This window comes from Xiphias gladius, chromosome 5 (genome assembly GCF_016859285.1).
Source record: "Xiphias gladius isolate SHS-SW01 ecotype Sanya breed wild chromosome 5, ASM1685928v1, whole genome shotgun sequence".
In the NCBI taxonomy this organism is placed as follows: domain Eukaryota; kingdom Metazoa; phylum Chordata; class Actinopteri; order Istiophoriformes; family Xiphiidae; genus Xiphias; species Xiphias gladius.
The window spans coordinates 14,255,182-14,274,424 of record NC_053404.1 but is presented as its reverse complement, the minus strand read 5'-3'; the positions used below and the strand labels follow the sequence as shown (position 1 = coordinate 14,274,424).

Sequence of the window (19,243 nt, the reverse complement as noted above, 5' to 3'; positions counted from 1 at the left end):
TATTTCCAGCAGCTGCACCAGTTATTTTCAGAGGAAAAGCTTTGATAAACCCACTATACACTACATGGACACTACTAGCACTAGATGGCAGACACACAAAGTTATTGACTAACTAATAAACTAGTAAACATAACTTTTGTCCGGATGTTTTTTGGGGGTTTTTTTGGCACTGACCCAGGTGCATATCTAAATGTAAAGAGACTGAGCATGGCCAAATTCTAAATTAGGTTGTACAGTTGACCGACTTGCAATGTCCACATTGGGCATAACTGGAGCAATTTCTAATGATCTTGCTGTTGATATGTTCCAAATGACTAATAACTCGGTCTGGAAAGATGGTACTGGATATTCTTGCACCTGTAAATAAAAATATAACTGCTCAGTGCTTGATAGAGGTACCTATTTTAAAGATCATAACTTCTAGAGATTAGAATGTAATATCTCTGTCTGTTTGCAGTGTTTAAAGATTAAATATCGAAAACAGACTCAATGGTTCAGTTGTATTAAAAATGCCTTTAATACGTTCTCATTTTGAGTAGATCTAATTACTTGTTACTTGTTACTTACTTCATATTTGTATCATCAGGGAAATGAGAGCCAATTGTTTTGACTGAGGCTCAGAAATGTCTTTTTGGATCTTATAAAGGAAAGTGACTGTGTGTCTCTTTGTGTATGTAGTATAATATTTCAACTCTTTTCGCTGGAATGCTAGTTTGAAAGCAACCACTTTAAAGGAATAGTTCAACATTGTGAAAAATACGCTCAGGCCTTGACAACACTCTCATGTCTCTATGTTTAATAGAAAGCAGCCAGCAGCCAGTAGCTGGTCAGCTTAGCCTAGCATAAAGACTGGAAAAAGGGTGAAACTGTTGTCTAGCTCCGTCCAAAAGTACCAAAAACCACCTACCAGCACCTCTGGTAGCCAAGCTCATTAAGCAACAGTTTATATCTTGTTTGTATAATTTGTACTGAAGTGTAAAACCCAATAAATTGTAATTTTATGGATTAAACAAACAAGATGTGAGGTGTTACTTAATCAGCTTCAGCATTTCTGGAAGGAAGATTTTGTTACCTTCACACATGGTTTGATGCAGCTTCATCCTGTTCATTTCTTGTACAAAAGCATCTCACCACTGAGGAACATGCAGAGTTAAGACCGCTGTAATCTGACAGAAGCCATTACTTGGATGCAAATGGATTTTACTGAGGCTTTCTGATCAATTGATTGTTTCTGACTGGAGCACAGGCAGGTCATAGAGGTTATCAATGGGTTGGCAGAGAATGGGAGGAGAGATAACCACAGTGCAATGGCAATTGTGGTCAAGGATGGGATTAGAAATGCAATACTATCTATTTCTAATAAAGCAGCACATATAGTTTGGTACTCTGGTGGAAGCTATATTCTACATTGTACATTATTCCATGTCTTTGGAGGGTTAAATTTGAAAACATACAGTATTTTGAAGAGAGGTTGTCTTAAATTTGATTTCTGAATTCATAAGAGGGGATCAAAAGTGGAACAGAGGTGTTATGTTTGAGGGAAGAGGAAAGGGATTTTCTGTTATTTTTCCAGCTTCCATGGCAGAGGAAAAATGATTTTTGCTAATCCGCTCTTTTGTTTGTATTGAAATGTGTGAATCAACCGCACTTCTGAATTTAAATATAACAGATGGTGTCTGACAGAAGTATGAACATATCTTATCACTGTAAATGCTACAGAAGGTTATATTAACTACGCTGTAAACATGAGTGCAGATTTTCTTCTCCCATTTCTTACTGAAATTGCATGTTGCCTGAAATGTCATAATGGGCTGGGGAAATGACAGTGGAAAGGAAGAGAAGAATCAGCAGCTGCCAGCTGGCTAACTTGAGGGCACACTGCTGTAGTTACGCCTACATGATAAGCAACATTATGGTGTTACTGGGGAAAAAGCCTCAATCATTTGTCACTGCACACCAGGAACACTTTTAGGTTCAGCCCTGCCCCTCTGCCAATGTTGGTATTTAAGAATCCTGTGCCCTTTGCAGCTGTAACTTAGTATAGCTGGCCCCTCAAAAATCAACTGATAAATCAATCCAAGAATTACAGGAATAGATAATAAGTGGAGGAGGTGAACAAAAATGGGAAGTTCAAAGAAAAGAGATGATTTTATGAATTTTCAGGCATTTGTTGCACACTGTAATTATCTCCCTCATGGTAATTTCCAGTTGCCATGGGGACAGAGAAAATACAATCATTAAACCAAACAGGTTGGTCTGCAGGAGACAAAAAATTTTAAGTAATTATTTAAAAGATTAAAGGCAAAAAACATTGTTACTATGACAAAAAAGAGGATTATTATAGTGTTTTTGCACTGGAAAGCTGCACTTAGTCTAAAAAACTGGAATCAAAAACGCAGAAAACACTCGTTTTCATTTTTTGAAGTTTAACATTATCAAGATGAATTTCAAAGTATGGCAGGCAGAACGACTCATTTAGATGACAAATAATGTTTCAGTTAATACAAAGACATTAATTAACCTCTCCATCCTCAGTACAACTGTAAACCCTTCCATATGTGATGGACTTTTGCCCACAGAGGTGAAGTGCATACAGGGAACACCATGTACTGAAGGGAAATTAACATCTAAATCAGTGAAGTGCTCCTTCCCGTGCCTTGCGTCCTCATCCATATGGTTGTGTGACATGATGTGTCTGCAGGCAGAGCTGGAAAACTGAAGAGACCACAGTCACATTGTCAGGGGACTCTAGATGACCGCAGTGGAAACTTGCCATCAGCAATTTGAAAGCCTCCCACACACATGCAGATGCACACACACAAACACAGATCAACACACACAGACACACACACACACACACACACACACACACACACACACACACACACACACACACACACACACACACACACACACACACACAAACACACACGTCCAAATGCATTCGTATACACAATGCTCCCTCCAACTCTTGTCTCTGATGGACCAGTGCTGACAGTGGGAGCCACTGATGACTCACCACCAGATAAAATCAGTCATATCTGAGTCACCTGAGTGTTCTGATCTCAATTTATCACAGTAATTGCAGTTAAAAGGTGGAGGCAGCAGCTCAGACCCACCTGGCATTCTCTGTTTGCCTCTCACTAGGTAAATAAAATCTTCATTTCATGTGTTGGCTTTGTACTAAAACACAGACATTGCCACATCTGCTTGTCCCCATGGAAAAAGCAAGCCTGAATTACACCATCTGCTTATGCAGAGTCTGCCCTTTCATACAATCACTATAATTATGATAGATGTTTAATGCCATCAACTGATAGCTTTTCACGTAAACTCTAATAGCAATTTAATGACTTTCATTACAAATGGCCCCTCATTTGATGCCACATTTAAGAGTGCATTAGTAACATGGATGACGGCTGAATTGGAAAGCTCTTAACAGAAGCCAGACCATTTAAAAGTAGGGTGAAGAGGAACATAAGGCTTTTAGACAGCAGGAGAAAAGGACAGCACCCTTCTCCCCCGACTCCTGCTCTGCAATGTAATTACAAAAAAAAGGGAATCTCAAGGGAGATGCTGAGTGTTTGTGCATTTCAGCTTTTGTTGGAGAATGTGGCTCTGCCCTAACCTGATAACAGCACATTTTCACTTTAGTACACATTCCACTCACCCAAACACACACATAATTTTCCATTGAGTCACTCTTAATTTGGCTATTGTTTTCATTTGCTCTCTTGTGTGTCACCTCTCAATTTTCAACCCCTCCTGACTCTGTTTGAATATTATTACACCCTCCATGTCTTAGGGGGACTGATGTTTTTTCAAAGTAATGTGTACACAGAGGCACAGCAGCAAAATCTACCTCTGTCAGCCCTCAGATACTTACATAGCCATTACTTGCCTTCAGATACTCCAATATTAGTCATGTATGACTCTGATATGAGGTTTTTTTATTGGTATATTCTGATTTTTGATTCTACATAGCTGACTGGAGAACACAGCAAATTCACAGTCTTGCAGTTAGATTATCAATCATATTGAGTATATTTGCATTCATGGTATCTCTGATTATATTCAACATATGTGTAGACCAGATTAAAGGTACTATCAATCTGTAGTAAAATAAATATCTAAGAATGTTACATATTTCATGGGTGTGAAGTGAACTAGTTAAATGTGTTTATTTCAGATCTTCAAACATGAAAGATTCACACAAGAACAGGCAGAAAAAAAAAAACCTTTTTCACAACCTCTCTCCCCCCTCCCATCTGCACACCTCTTAAAGCTCTAGTGGATAATTATTCTCCATTTTTTTTATCTGTCTGCGCCACCGTTCGCTCTAATCCCCCTCTCTCCGGCGCCATGAGATGGTGCCTCCATTTTGTTCTGAAAAGCTGACACAGTTCATTCCCCTCCACCATACTGACAGTGCCACCATGCAGAAACACACCTCTTCAGGCTATCAGGTAGATCGGTGTTTTTCTGTCTTGACACGGACAGGAGCAGAGTGGCACATGTTGTGTTGTCAAATTCAGGCTGTCATTTGTTCATGAACATACATACACACACATGCAGAGCAGAGCCAAAGCTGATTGAAGGAGATACAATTGGAAATAAGTGCCGGAGCTGTTTGTGTAAGTCGATGATAAATCATGTGACGGAGGATTTTACTCATCGACAGCAGAAAAATTGTACACTTGTGTTAAGGCTTTTCTCTGGGCCAGAATGCATCCTGAACATGATGTGGCCAATATTCCTATTTCAAAATTTTGATGGGGTTAGATGTGCTGCAGAACACTGACTTCAAAACTAGGATTTTTGCAAAAAGAGAGCATAATAATATGTCTGTAGCACTGAAGCTGCAATGTTAGGAAACTGCAGACATCCTACATGAACACTGTGTCCTGCTACTGTTTCACAGTCTTACTTAACGATGACCCTGACATTTTCTAGATGACAAAAAACAATAAACCAATATTTCTGACATATAGGTTAATCCTGCGAAATTCAGTGTTCTGTGCTTTATGGGTCCGTTAGTGAATAGCATGCTATATCGTGTGCATGTTTATATATGTTGACTGAGGAGGGCCAAAGCCAGGCATCCATTGCACTGTGGGGCAATGGTTAACTGGTAAATAAGGTTAACTCTAAGAGACAGCTCCGTATCGGGTCAAAACCAAGCCTGGGTAGTGGTGGGGATGTCACAGCAAATATGTCACAGACACAGGAAAACAGCTGGGAATGTACTGAGTCCTTTTTAGCCATCTACTCTATTCATCGGGAGAGGCTGAGCCAAACCTTTATCCCTCTGTCTCATCTGCTGCTTCTCACCAAAATAAAAGGGCATCCTGATCAGTCGGACAAAAAAGAGTGAGAAAATTGGGAGGAAAAACACAGCAGACTCTATGAAGTTGTAGCACCTTTTTTTGAGCAAATTGTGTATATAATAAATAGAAAAGGCTGCTGAGACAGACCTATTTTCTTGTTTTTGTTCTGCCATGATGAAAGCAGCAGCCATGCAACAGTAATTCAGTAGGAATACTTCTTTTTAACATTACTATATCATTTCAAAGAGATGCCTCCAGGACACAGCATAACCTTGGTTCCAGACTATTTGGGAAAGAAATGTAATGAGCATCCACCAGAAAACAGCTCATGGCTAAACATCAAATTCATTGGCCTCCTATAATAAAAAAAATTAAGAAAGTACCTGAGGGAATGAAAGATATGCGATGTTAATTAAAGAGGCAGTCTGATTTTGACAAATTACATGCCTTGGATGTATAAAAGTGAAGTCATCTTTTTCAGGTGTGAGGGGGGGCAGTAGCAGATGGGTGCAGACTTGACATCAGCAGGGTCATCTTGACAGTAGAACAGGTCTTGTGTGGCCAGCTCTTCGACCCCTGCTGAATGAAATAAAGCAGGGCACCCACATTTAGCCTTCTTATTTGGTCCTGCTTCCTATTTGTCCTGTCTCTTGCTCCGTTGTCACCTGGAAACCAGCACAATTGTACAAGATTTAAATTTTATTTTTTGTAGTTTTGCTGCTAGATTAGAGAGCATTAGGTAAGATAGGGGCTGAACCAAGAGTTCTGGAACAGCCAATTTTTAGATAAAATAATCACGTTGGAGATTTTTGGTAGCGTTCTTAGCAAAATTAGCGACATGGCTCTAAGGATGGCAATGTAGGTTGGTCAGTCCTCCACTTTCTAGAATAGCTACTATTGGATGGATTGCAATGAAAATTTGTCCAGAAATTCATGGTTCCCAGAGGATGAAACAACTTTGGTGACCCCCTTACCTTTCCTCTAGCAAACTATCTCAACTTCTACTAAATGGATTGGAACAAAAGTTCCTTTGGACATTCATGGTTCCTAGAGGATGTGTCCTGATCACTTTTCCTCTGGCACCTCTGGCTGACTTTTGTGATTTTAAGTGAAATGTCTCAACAACTATTGGATGGATTGCAATGAAATTTGATTTGGACATTTGTGTTCCCCTCAGGATGAACTGCAATCACCTTGGCAACCCCTTAACGTTTCAGCTAGGTCAGACTTCACATTTGTCCAATAATTTGGTTTATGACAAAATACCTGCAAAACTAATGACTTTTAAGTTGTGCTAATAAGGAATTGTTAGCACGATAATATGCAAAAGTAAGATGGAGAACATGTCCTTATAACTGCTAAACTTTAGCATGTGAGCATTGTTACTGTGAGCATGTTACCATACCATTGTTAGCATTTAGCTCAGAGCACAACAGTGCCTAATTATAACCCCACAGAGCTGCTAGCATGGCTGTAGTCTCTTAGTCTTGTTCAACTGTGGGCACCTAGAATCATCATCATCATCATCAACAACAACAACAACAACATTTTTTCTGGGAGACTGTCCTTACCAGAAAAAGAACAGACTTAACCATTTGTTCAAATGTTTAAGAAAATCAACAAAGGACCTTTGTTTTTTATGTGAATAATGACTGTCCTCTCTCAAGAGCAAGGTGGGAGTTGATGGTGTTATAGTGCCACAAAACCTCTTAGGGAAGAAGTCCTAGGGATGGTTGGGCCTATATAGTTTCTTATTTGACAATTTTGACCACAGTTTGCATCCATTCTCCCACCTATAGTGTAGGTTTCCTTTAACCATCTTTCCCTAACCGTAACTATGTAGTTTTAGGCGCCTGAATTTAACCAGACCTCAACCAAAGAAGAGGGAGATCAAAAATCCTCATATGAATTTTTTTTTAAGTGGTCAAATGGGACATTTTGTAAGACACTGACAAACACTCTATTTTGTCATCGAGTTATGAGGACTTTATTTTTTCACCTCCCCACCAACAATGGTTTTCTTGGGTTGGTTTTCTAACAGACAGGTGATACGCACCGTATAGGATAACTAAGGCTGCACAATATTCCGCTTGTGTACTGAAGACTGCTTCATATTCCAAAGATCTACAGCATGTGTTGTGCTATAATTCAAGATCAATTTGATAATAAACTGTAATATTTACCGGGAGCAAATGACTGTCTCCTGTACAAACAGAAGCAAACATATAGCCAGCTGATAATTACTACAGGAGATGGAAAGAACTTTCTAACTAGAAAACGCACTCAGTAGAGTGCAGACCTTCGCCAAGGCCAGTGTCAAGGAAACATACTGTACACTAGACTTCAGAGGAAAATATTCAAATTCATAGTAAATGATCCGGATATGACCCAAAATTTAATGGGTTCTTCCCTGGCCCATGCCCCATCCCTCCACCACATTTGGTGCAAATCGGTTTAGAACGTTTTGCGTAATCCTACTGACAAACAAAAAAACAAACCAACTAACAGACATGGGTGATTACATAACCTCCTTGGTGGAGGTAGGGAATTCAGGCCCCGCGGAGTGACAGTCCTCTTGCATGGATGAATATAATTACACCCTGTACATTGATGGTCTAATGCAGATGGGCACTTACTGAGATTATTCCCAGGCCCTGGTGTGCACACTGTGAAGAACACTGCACAACGCTTGTATGCAAATACAGCTCAATATAGGGCAACTTGCGGCAAGATATCTGTGGTTAAAAAATGAAATTGGGACTATGAGAGTGTGGTGTGGATTAATGCCAACACGTATGAACAGAAAAGTGGATGTTTATAGGGTTTCATCTCATTCATACATGCCATAAAAATGTCACTGAATTGCTATATTAAATTTTATTTCACTTGAGCACCCACATATGTCAATCTAGCTGTTTTCCAGTGACATAGAATCAACCCAGCACATTCACATCAGCCAAGGGATAAAAAGCAAGATGCAATTTTATGTGGAGATGTGTGACCACAGTGGTTGAAGCAATTACTCGCTCATTTTTCAAAGCTCTCTTAAGCCTTATTTCTATACTTTTTTCATACTTCCCCCCCCCCCCCCCCCCTCATTTTCTCCATAGTTATGCTATTTCAAAATTTGTCATGCTGCAAAGACATGCTGAGACAATGGGCACTATGCTGATGCCTGTGAGCCTCTCAGGGGTTGAGATAAAGCTAAGCTGACAAGTGGGTTCAGCTGTGTTACAGTGTCCTTTGAAACATTCTCAGAAAAAGGAGAAAATGAAGGCAAGGCATGTTCCTCCAGAGGTGGCCCCCTTTACACCTCACCCCTGGGCTCCTCCTGGCACACAGCTGCTGGCCTTTGCCTCGGGCTGCTACTTCAAATAATGCTATCTTGATGTTGCAAACTTATAATGGAGGCACTGAAACATCACCCTGAGGTCACGAGTGAAAAACCATAAACACCATCCAACGCTGTACCGAATATGTGTAGATTTAACAAGCTTGAGGTTTTTATTTTTCTAAAATTTCAACATGGCTACTAATAAATTTCAGTGTGTAGGCAGAGCCAAAGCTCCTGAGCTACTACATATTCATCTTAGAAATATCCTTATTTAACACACACACACACACACACACACACACACACACACACACACACACACACACACACACACACACACACACACACAGGTGGTGTGTCAGAGGAAAGCTTCCTTAAGAACATGCCTCACTCTTTAGTGGATAAAGACAAATCCATCTCCCTCTGGTGTTTCTTCCCCCACACAGTCTTTTCTTTCCCTTAATGCCCATCCCCCCCCTTCAACTGAAGAGTGCCCTGGTAAATAATTGAGGCATATTCCCCCTCTGCTACCGTAGCTTCCATGCTCAATTGTGCTGCCCCCCCCCCCCCCAAATTTTTGGTTATTCTCATTTGCAAATGGAGAGATTGAGAATGTATTGTATGTAATGATTAATGGTTGATGCTGCATACAGCCTATGTATCAGAGCACAAGGATCCTCAGGGTTTGGATCAAATAGAAAAAACAAATACAAACATAGGTCCCCATATAATGAGCTAAAGAACTATCATTTTTACATCAGTATGTAGCTGTAATTTAACACTCGACGTCCCCTATTTGCTCCTGATTTCATTTTGAAGACAGTTTTTAATGCCAACTGGGTTGGCCAACCCAGTCTGGTATAATATATATGGTCAGTTCTGGACATATGGTACCTTTTCCAGGTACCAAATATGCAGCATTGAATTATATAAATTATATTAATATGGCATCAGTGTTGTTAAGTTTCCCCTACTAATGCAAGATACTACTGTTGTGCTTGATCAAGTCCCATAATTGTACTGAAGAGTCCGAAGAGATGCGATTTTTGCGAAAATTTTGTAGAAACACTTCAAGTACCAAATGTGATACAGAAAACCTAATCTGACATAATTTTTGAAGCTGCATTAGCAGAAAAACCAAAGCTTTCCAGCTGAGATCTATTATGGGGTGTTTGCTGACACCTGCTGTCTCAAAGCATGAACTCACTTCTCTGTGAATGACTGGTACTGATATCAAATGGAAACACTTATTGCATTAGGTGTTTTGATTAAGAACCGGTATGAGCTTTCACAATAGTGTTGTTAAAACACAGAAAATAATGAGACTCTGCATTGTAACTATGCACACCTAGTGGAATCAAAAAAGACAAGTAAACTGCTGCAGGTTTTTCTTGATCATCTTTTTTTTTTTTTTATAAATATTTGAATATTTACATCCATCCATAAAAATCATAAACATAATCCAAATATAATCTATATAAAGAGAAGACACAGAAGTCAATCAGAGCGCCGCATCACATGTGGTTCACTCATTTACACCGATCAAAAGTCAAACCTACACATTAGGAAAGGATAGTTAAAACGAGACATAAGGCAAAAAGGCTTAAATGGTAAATGCCTGAGATTAAAAAATCTGTATACTCAACTAAAAACTCAACCTTACAGGAAAATAAAAACATAAACCCCCTAAACATAAATTCCAAAATTCTAAAAAATAAAACCACATGATGGATCTGTGTGAAATCAAACTTTCTTTTTCTAACAGTGTTTCATACTATTGAGCAGTTGATAACATTAAAAGCAACAAAACCGTATTTCATTCAACTTTGGTTTTTTAGTGCAAACTAGGATGACTTTTAACAGCAATGAAGACTCAATTCATTCTGTTTGATGTGGAGACATACAGTATGTCTAAATTATAGAATACATTCCTATTGTTATAACTATCTGACCAGCTTTCCACTCAATGTGCCATCTTTCTTAAATGTGCAATTAAGCATGCAGCAATGGCACTTGTATATAAATAAAACTCTTTTAAATTAAAAATAGTGCAAGTGAAGCAACTTACAATCACATGGGGAAGCTTTTCTGGATCATGGTGTACTCTTAATCTTTTATGCAAGTCAGCTTGAGAGTTAAACAAGTTACTTATTCTCTGGTACAGGAGTCCTCTTAATTGTCTGTCACAGCAGGCTCCTCCGCCATAATATTGGCTGAGAGTGAGGGCTCAGAATTAGCATCTTGCATCTCTGGGATACATGTGTCACACTGGTTTTCTGTGGTGACTTCAAGGCCAACAAGGTCATCTGCAACCTCTCTTTTTGGAGAAGTTGCAGTTATCAGGTCAGTTTTGTGGATGTCGGATTCTTCCTCCTTCTCTGGAGATGAAGGTATTTGATAGACAGATGAGTTATCTGTTAAAAAAATAAATAAAAATAAATAAATAAAAAAATCATAGTCAAAGGAAAAATCCTCCTTAGGATACAAAATTCTAAACCATCAATTTATAATGTGTAGAGGTTACTAGATAATGAAACACTAGATTTAGTTTTCTCTTATGCCCTATTAGGTTGTTTAATAATCCTCTGATGTTGCTATTTTAGCTGTGTTGCATACATCTCATCACAGATAATGTTTTCTTCATTTGGCTGACTGTTTATATCCTGCAGGAATTGAAAATAATGCACTAGCTAAGTGATTAAATGAACCCAGAAATCCGAGGCATGCCGGCAATAGCTAGATCCAACCGTTTTTGTTTTTCTTTTCAAGCTAGATGGCATTGAAAACATTTAATTGCTCGATTCAGCTACACAATTCACACAGTCCCTTGTAGAGGGTGTAAAGGCACTTACCCAAGCTACACTGGTCACCAGAGTCATCTCCATAATTAGCAAGCATGGAGCTCTGGCCAATGTCACTGGTGGAGACACTGTCTGATAAGTCTGGAGTCCTTGCTGTGGGTATGTTGGAAATATCTGCAATTCGCATAGAAAAAAATGCCCATTATTTTGTGTGAAAACATACAGCAAAGCACCTAGACCAGAGACTGAAAACAAATGAATGCTTCTTAAAATTAGATCTGGTTACCTAAGTCTACAGCGGTCTCTGTTGGTGAGGTTACAAACGTGTCCTGGACAGCTCCTTCGATTTGATTGAAGCGTGTTTCACTGACACTAGAAGGGCTACATTCAGCCACAGAAGGCACCTGAACAAAGAGAACTAATGTTTCAGACTTGACTGAACAAAAGTCTCTACCAAAGAACATTTAATAAATAAAACAAAGAAAGATGTGATAACCTGTACCTCAGAGTGGTCACTTGCAACGAGCTCTTCACTCCTGCCAGCAACCATGGACTGCTGAACACTTTTATTCTGGTTCTTAGGCTGAACTGGACGAGTTGGGATCCTGTGCAAGTAACCATAGCCGATACCACAGCCTAAGCTAAAATGTAACACAAAGAAGACATTGTTATTCATGTTAATTGCATCTGCATACATGCAAGTGAAATAATGAAAAATGGCCATATGTTATTAACACACACTTTGATTGAGGACAAAATAAATGCCTACCTTCCCTCTCCTCCCCATGCTCCATTGGGAGTCACCACTACCTCTCTGCATTGATCAAACTGTGTGTTGTACACCAGCAGCTTCAGAGGTTTCCCCTCATTGGCTTCAATCAATGAAAAGAAATCCTCCGACTGCCAGGATTAGGGAAAAGGAAAAAAAAAAATTTTTTAGAATTTTTTGTTCAGAATGCCTGTCTTTAAATACCCATTTATAATGAATAAGAGCAAAAAACAAGAAAGCTTACATCTTGTAACACCTGGTCAGCTCCCACAATGAAGTCATCATGAGCAATAAGGCCAGCAAATGCCGCAGGAGAATTAGCTTCTACGTCCTAAAAAGGGGAAGAATGTTATGAACACATTTTTATTTAAAATACTTAAGAAGGCTCTGTTATTTGGGAATTTATGTTTGAGGATATAACACCTCATTAGTCTAAAAATTAGATGGTATCAACCTACTCTCCCTTAGAAATCTGGCACAAAATTAAGTAAATTTGGGTTTGAAACCTACTACTCCTTTGTCTTCAAATTTCTTCTAACTTAAAACAAAATACTAAAAGAGAATGTGCTTACTATTACCTCACAATTGTCAGTACACTGTTTTATATCAAGGCTAGCAAAAGGTTACCAGATACAGCTTAAACAAAGAAAGATAGACTTGACTTACCAAGACATGCCACACGTTCTCATTGGCTCCTTCAAAGCTACAGAAGCGAACACTAGCCCCCAGCAGACCCTGACCACCCCACATGTTACTGGGTGTCACCTCCAGTTCCCTCACCCGCTGGGTTTTAGAGTTGTACACTTCAAGTTTGACTGCTTTTGCTACATTGGCTTTTAGGAGGTCTTTCAGCAAGTCATTCTCTTTATTCTGGAGACACAAAGAAATTTTGAACAGCCCAGCGGTGACAGCACAGAGATGGCGAGCCAAATTTCATGTAAAAGAACATGAAATGAGACTACGGCAGCAGATCATATTGCCACTTCTTCTTGAGGCTATATAACAGGCGTGATGTTTACATTTTATTGTGAGGAGTGAAAAATTAGCTGTCAAGTCTGGTTTGCAGTAAAACAAAGCACAGAGGCACATGCCTCATTATTAAACAATGTTAAAAAATATCTAAAATCATATCAAAGCAAAAAAAAAAAAAAAAAAACCTACAGGAATTCACTGCAATATACATTTAAACAGTCCAAAATTAATTAATAGGAGAAGGCCAAAAGCCAATAAGTTTATCTTTGTTTTTTACTGGAAGACTTAATAAGGTTGACAAACATCTTGTGCTACTGAGGTAGACCATACTCACAGTGGCCTAAAGGTAAGGGCTCAAAATTCCTCTTCAGGGATAGGACTTACATGATAACTGACCATTATGCAAACACCTTAGGAAATAATACCTACTTGGTGGCATATTTCCAAAGGATCATGCCTTCTGCATCTGAATAAACTTGTAAAGCCAAAACTGATCACAGAAAAGGTCGTAGTTATGTAAATGGTTGACAGCAATTCACAAATTTTACACCAATATCTATTGTTCAAATTTTCTCAGCAAAAAATTGCTCAGATCATCACATCACATGACCATTTTTGTTATATAACCAGGTGTCCAGTTTCTGTGTTTTCAATCAGCCATTAAACTGCTACTCTTTTAGTCCTCAACTTGTGCATTTAATTTACAATGCAGTTTATAATTGTAAGCACAAAGATTTCTACCCATTCGGGGAACCTAACGTTTATCATTTGGTAATAGTTTGGATTTGGCGTGGGGACATACCAAAGCTACTCTTGACTTTAGCATCACAGGACTCTACTCACAAGTCGGGTATTGCCTATAGAGAGGATGAAGTCAAAGAAGGGCTCCAGACCAGCCTTCTGAGCAGGTGAGTCCTCTTGAACCTGAAACATTTGAGATTAAGTTGATTTGATTTCAAATAGAGTACACCGTTACAGTCTCCCCCATGTGTCAACTAAAGATTTTGCAGTGGGCAGAATTTGGGGCTCATCGTTGCGAGATATTGTGAGATATTGCACAGCAGGTGTTCTTCAATAGCAATAGGCTGATGTGTAACTAGTATCAGTACTAGTACTAGAAGCAGTTTCATTTTTTTTGCAGTGAGAACTAAACAATTACAGTCGTTGGCAAAGCTTATTAGCTTGGGCGTTTGCCAAATGCCACCTCATCGTGGGTGGACACCGCTTCAGCTCACCACAGTTTTACGAGTTACAACAGTTACAGAACAACCTGTCAGTTGCCAACCAGCTATTACAGCTGCCATATCTGTTCAGGACTAGCATAGTTAGCACCTGTGACCCAGATTCAAAAAATGAGCTGTAGGGACGAACCGAGGGCTGTGGTATAACCCATGGTATAACCTTGCACTGCGCTAGCGACAACGTACCCCATGGACATGATATCCACTATTAGTTCCACCGTCCGACAAAAACGTGCTCTGCGGTAGCCCCATTGCCTTTAATAATACGTTTTACTGGCACCGACTAAATGTCACTGAGGTAGAGTAATGATAGAAGGCATTACTAAAAGCTACACAGCTGACTCAGGCTAGCTACCGCCAACAGCTGGGGCAGGTTGACAGCAGGCGCTGGAGGGCTAGGCAAAGCTAATAAATAGAGATCCCAGAAAAATTGATGTTGATCTGGGGTTGAGCTCCATGATGATATCACGCAATCTACGTTCGATTAGCTGTCCTTGACTGTATGCGCTACGCGGTTGCCTAGCAACGGACAACGTTCAATTATGAGAATATTCTCATTCATGAAAAAATGACATTATGCATGATGAATTTGGATATTTAATTTAAAAAATGCTGAACATACAAATAGATTTGAAGGTTTGTAGCCTAACATAGAGAAGGATTATCAAACATATTTGTTTAAAAAAAAAATCACTGTTGCTTTGTTAAAACCGATTTCACATAGAGAATGATTTAGCTTTGAATTTGAATTTGCCTGATAGCTAACAGGTTACAATGAAGAAGATAAAAACAATTAATAAAAATTAATACAAGTAGCCTGCAGGAGTACTTGTAATTTGTTTTGGTAAATTAGTTTCCAGAGATTTTCAGAGTGATTTTCAAATAGCGATAGCTCACCTTTTGGGTTGAATAATTATGTTCCAAAGGAGAGCTACAACATTAGCTAGCTTAAATTGTTTACTGTTACTGCTTTAACATTATCTGAAAGCAAAATATTTCCCATATTTAATTGGTTTCCAAGGATAATAACCTATCCCAGCCTAACACAAAGGACAGGGAGCATTTCACATTTAGATACTGAACATTATGACAATGTATTAATTTGCTTAGAATATGTGGAAGGAGAAAGTACCGTCAGGAATATGGACTGCCCTCTCATCTGGACACAGATCTTATGTATTCTGGCATACCTTTATTGTCAGGGTTAAGTGTTAGTCACACATCCGCCATTGAAATCACTCACCATATGGGATGCAGCCAAATTGTCACAAACAAGGATTAAAAATTATGTTAAGCAGATAACTAGAAACATTTTACATTTAGATGGGTTATATTTTTTTAGATATTTATATTTATTTGATTTTATAAAGTGCTACCTCCAGATATTTCTATATGTAACTTTGTATGTATATAGTTATTTAGGTTTGTACAACATAATTACACATCTATATCTTTGACTGAATAAGAATATTTCTGTTGTTCACAATATGGGGTTGAAAGAAGTCGGACACCATTAGCAGGTTGTAGAGTATTTTATTCTATTCATTGGCTGCTGATCAGTTTAGACAGTTATCTTTGGGAAAATTTATGTTCAAGCCTCGCTCTTTACAGATGGTTTTGTTGACTTTGGCTTCACGTGAATGTACATTAACTTTTCTCACCATGATAAGAAGTGTGAGCTCTTGTTTTTAGATCCAATTCCCAACTGGATAAAAATGCTAATATATAGGCCATATAACTATATATATTTTTTTTTTTTTTTTTGGGGGGGATTTTTTTTTTTTTTTTTTTGAGAGATATATTGTATATGGTTGCTGACTACCTGTAAAGAAATCTCACACTTCTCCAACTTGTTCCAGGGAAAACATGACGTAGGCTAGCCTAACATTCAGGCTGGAATAATCCAGATGGATTGCTGATATTGGTAGCTAACTTAATGGTTGCCCAATACTTGCTGGAGGTCTTCCAGTCTCAAACTGATATATATAGATAAAAGCAAACTGCATCTAGACCTCACTGTTCCAACATGATTTGGCTCGTGGCTGTCCTGTCCTGCATCGGTATGCTTTTTAAGAAGTACATCAACATTTTCATAAAAAATAGACATTTTTTAAGTGCTGTTGGTGATTTTGTAAACATTACAACAATGTTACCACTGTACTCTGTGTTCATGTTCATGTGAAAACCAAAGGGCTGATTTGTGCTGAGGCACCCTTCAACCATAATGTCCACAATCAGAGGGTCATAGGAGGCCATGATGCTAAACCCAACACCTGGAAATGGCAGGTAAACCTTGTAAACTTTTGCACCTTTTTTTTTTTTTTTTTACAGTGATTCTGTACAAATGAGGTGTTTTTGCTTAAAGGAAAAATGTGCAAATGTAATGAACATAACCTAACGTGATGACATTTGCCTATTTCAGTTATATTCAGCATTTGATGTACTTCTGTATAAGATAACAAAATTATGCCAGTATGCTACCATCAATGCTTTTGTTTATAATGTTTAGGCTATTCAATTTTTTATTTGCTGTGGAGTTTTCTTATTTCTTATTGAGCAAATCAATTTCACTGAGCTTCTAGTCCGGATCATATTGAATCTCTGAAATAACATGAAATTCTCCACCTTATCTGTATGTATTTGGTCCCTGTTGTCTCTTAGGTCTCTCTGCAGTTTGACTCATACAATGACGGCTCATACTACCACATGTGTGGAGGCACAATTGTTGATAGTTTCTTTGTCATGACTGCAGCTCACTGTATCCTCAGGTTGGGGCACTGAACAGTCCTTATTGGCATCAGTATACACCTATCACTTGTACATTTGAACATGTAACATCTAGACGTCTATCTTAATGTATGCTTGACAAATTATTGAAAGTAAGCATGGTGTATTTTTGTTTCCTATGTCCCTCTCAGCATGGATGCTAGTCTGTACCGTGTGGTGGTGGGTGATTATAACCTGTATGAGTATGACGGCAGCGAGCAGTTCATCCATGTGGAGAGGATTACTGTCCATCCTAAATGGAATGGAGATCTTGCCAAAGGGTAAAGGGACCACTTCTTTATTCAGCCCCAATTTAATTAGTTTTTATTGACAGCATTGGCCCTAGGGAATAGTATCAGGGGTGGGGACATCACCTGCATTTTCATCAACAACTTGGAGCAAATCTGGTATTATCACTCTCCCTCACAAGTGGATGGGAACAGAACTACTGTATCTTTCTACCTCCAAGTCCATTTTAAAAGTGCTTCATCAGCCACAGGGCTACCACATGTTAATTACAGCAAAAAAGTCAACTCAAGCTTTTTTTACACTCATGATTTTGCTAAAAACATGATCCAATTATGTGTTTTTATATTTCTCTTAGAAATGATATTGCTCTCTTGAGACTGGCTAATCCTGTGTATGACAATGGCTACGTGGCTATCGCTGAACTTCCCCACCCTGGCCAGATACTGCCTAATGGTTTCACCTGTTACATCACCGGCTGGGGGCTTATGGACTGTGAGTAGACACACACACGCACACACCAGACAGACACACACACACACACACACACACACACACACACACACACACACACACACACACACACGTTTAGATTTTAACATTTGTACATTTGTACATTTATTATCTTCCCTGTCATCTGTTTTCACAGACGTAGGGAGCATCCCTGCCATCCTACAGGTGGCTCCCATCAATGTGGTATCACATTCAGTCTGCTCCCAGCCTAACTGGTGGGGCAGCATTGCTCTGAAAACTATGGTGTGTGCAGGAGGGGATGGAATTGTATCAGGTTGCCAGGTACAGTAAACAAATTTGTTCATCTGCCTCGTGAATAGCAGTTTTGTCATGAATACAGTTTGCCTCAACCCCAAAACTGAAAGCACATATATTTACTTATCAGAGTTTATCATTCTGACAACAATACCAACTTTACCAGGAATTATCCTTGCCACCCAGGAGATAAATGGCTAAGGAAAAGCTGTATAAAAGAGGCTGAGTAAGAGGTAATGTCCTACTTCTCACTGCGTGGTTTTCATACTCTCTTCTTTTATCTGTTCTTATCGCTACCTGTCTCAGGGCGACTCTGGAGGTCCCCTGAACTGCTTCACTGACGGAGCTTGGAGAGTGTTCGGTGTTGTCAGCTATGGTCCATCGGGCTTTTGCAACCAAGTGACTAAACCCACCGTCTTCACCGGGGTCTCTTCCTTCCAAGACTGGATCTTTTCAGTAAGCCTCCTGTAATATCCGTGATGTGATTCTGAATATGTCACCATATTTCAGTTTTTTGACTTTTCTTTCTTTGTATGTTTTTCTTCAGGTTATACAGAGTCTTTAGATGGAACAGTGTTTTCCCCAAACTCTCACTGGAACCTGTGAAATAAAATTCATATAAGCCTCAGTCATTTGTTTTTACTAAGCTGTGGGTGCTTGGTTGTAGTTCTCAATTCAGCCAAAGGGTGGCGTAAGTGCCTCATGTTTACACTAAGCAGCACTCAAGCTTTAATGCATTTCTTGGAACCCCTGTACTTTCTCATTCTCATAAGTGTATTTCTTATTGGATGCATTCTCTATCGTACATTGCTTACAACCAGCATATCTGCAAACAGGGTCACAGTTAAAGGGTTACTGGGTGAATACAAATTTAAGTAGGAAGGGTTACAATCCTACTGCTCTGACCTTTCAAGTTACATACAACCCCAGATGATGGAAAATTCCTAAAGATGTTATTATGGATGTTTTAAATCAAACACCAAAGGGACTGGACCTCCATTAGCCGAAAAGGCTTAAGT

At 39.0% G+C, this 19,243-nt stretch overlaps 2 protein-coding genes across 2 annotated transcripts; one reads left to right on the top strand and one right to left on the bottom strand.

The window, feature by feature from the left end:
- Window positions 1-10,100: 10,100 nt before the first annotated feature.
- LOC120790260 (Golgi reassembly-stacking protein 1-like) lies at window positions 10,101-14,869 on the bottom strand. The gene is made up of 9 exons (XM_040127655.1): window positions 14,631-14,869; window positions 14,047-14,127; window positions 12,898-13,101; window positions 12,476-12,562; window positions 12,232-12,362; window positions 11,965-12,103; window positions 11,749-11,866; window positions 11,514-11,636; window positions 10,101-11,075 (listed from the first exon to the last, which is right to left on the bottom strand). Exons 1-9 carry the CDS (start codon window positions 14,694-14,696, stop codon window positions 10,834-10,836), a joined length of 1,191 nt encoding a protein of 396 aa, XP_039983589.1. The 5' UTR covers window positions 14,697-14,869; the 3' UTR covers window positions 10,101-10,833.
- Window positions 14,870-16,420: 1,551 nt separating this feature from the next.
- Window positions 16,421-18,789, top strand: LOC120790200 (chymotrypsin-like elastase family member 1). The gene is made up of 8 exons (XM_040127548.1): window positions 16,421-16,504; window positions 16,636-16,730; window positions 17,106-17,212; window positions 17,363-17,491; window positions 17,815-17,951; window positions 18,106-18,251; window positions 18,531-18,680; window positions 18,772-18,789. Exons 1-8 carry the CDS (start codon window positions 16,471-16,473, stop codon window positions 18,787-18,789), a joined length of 816 nt encoding a protein of 271 aa, XP_039983482.1. The 5' UTR covers window positions 16,421-16,470.
- The last annotated feature ends 454 nt before the right edge of the window (window positions 18,790-19,243 follow it).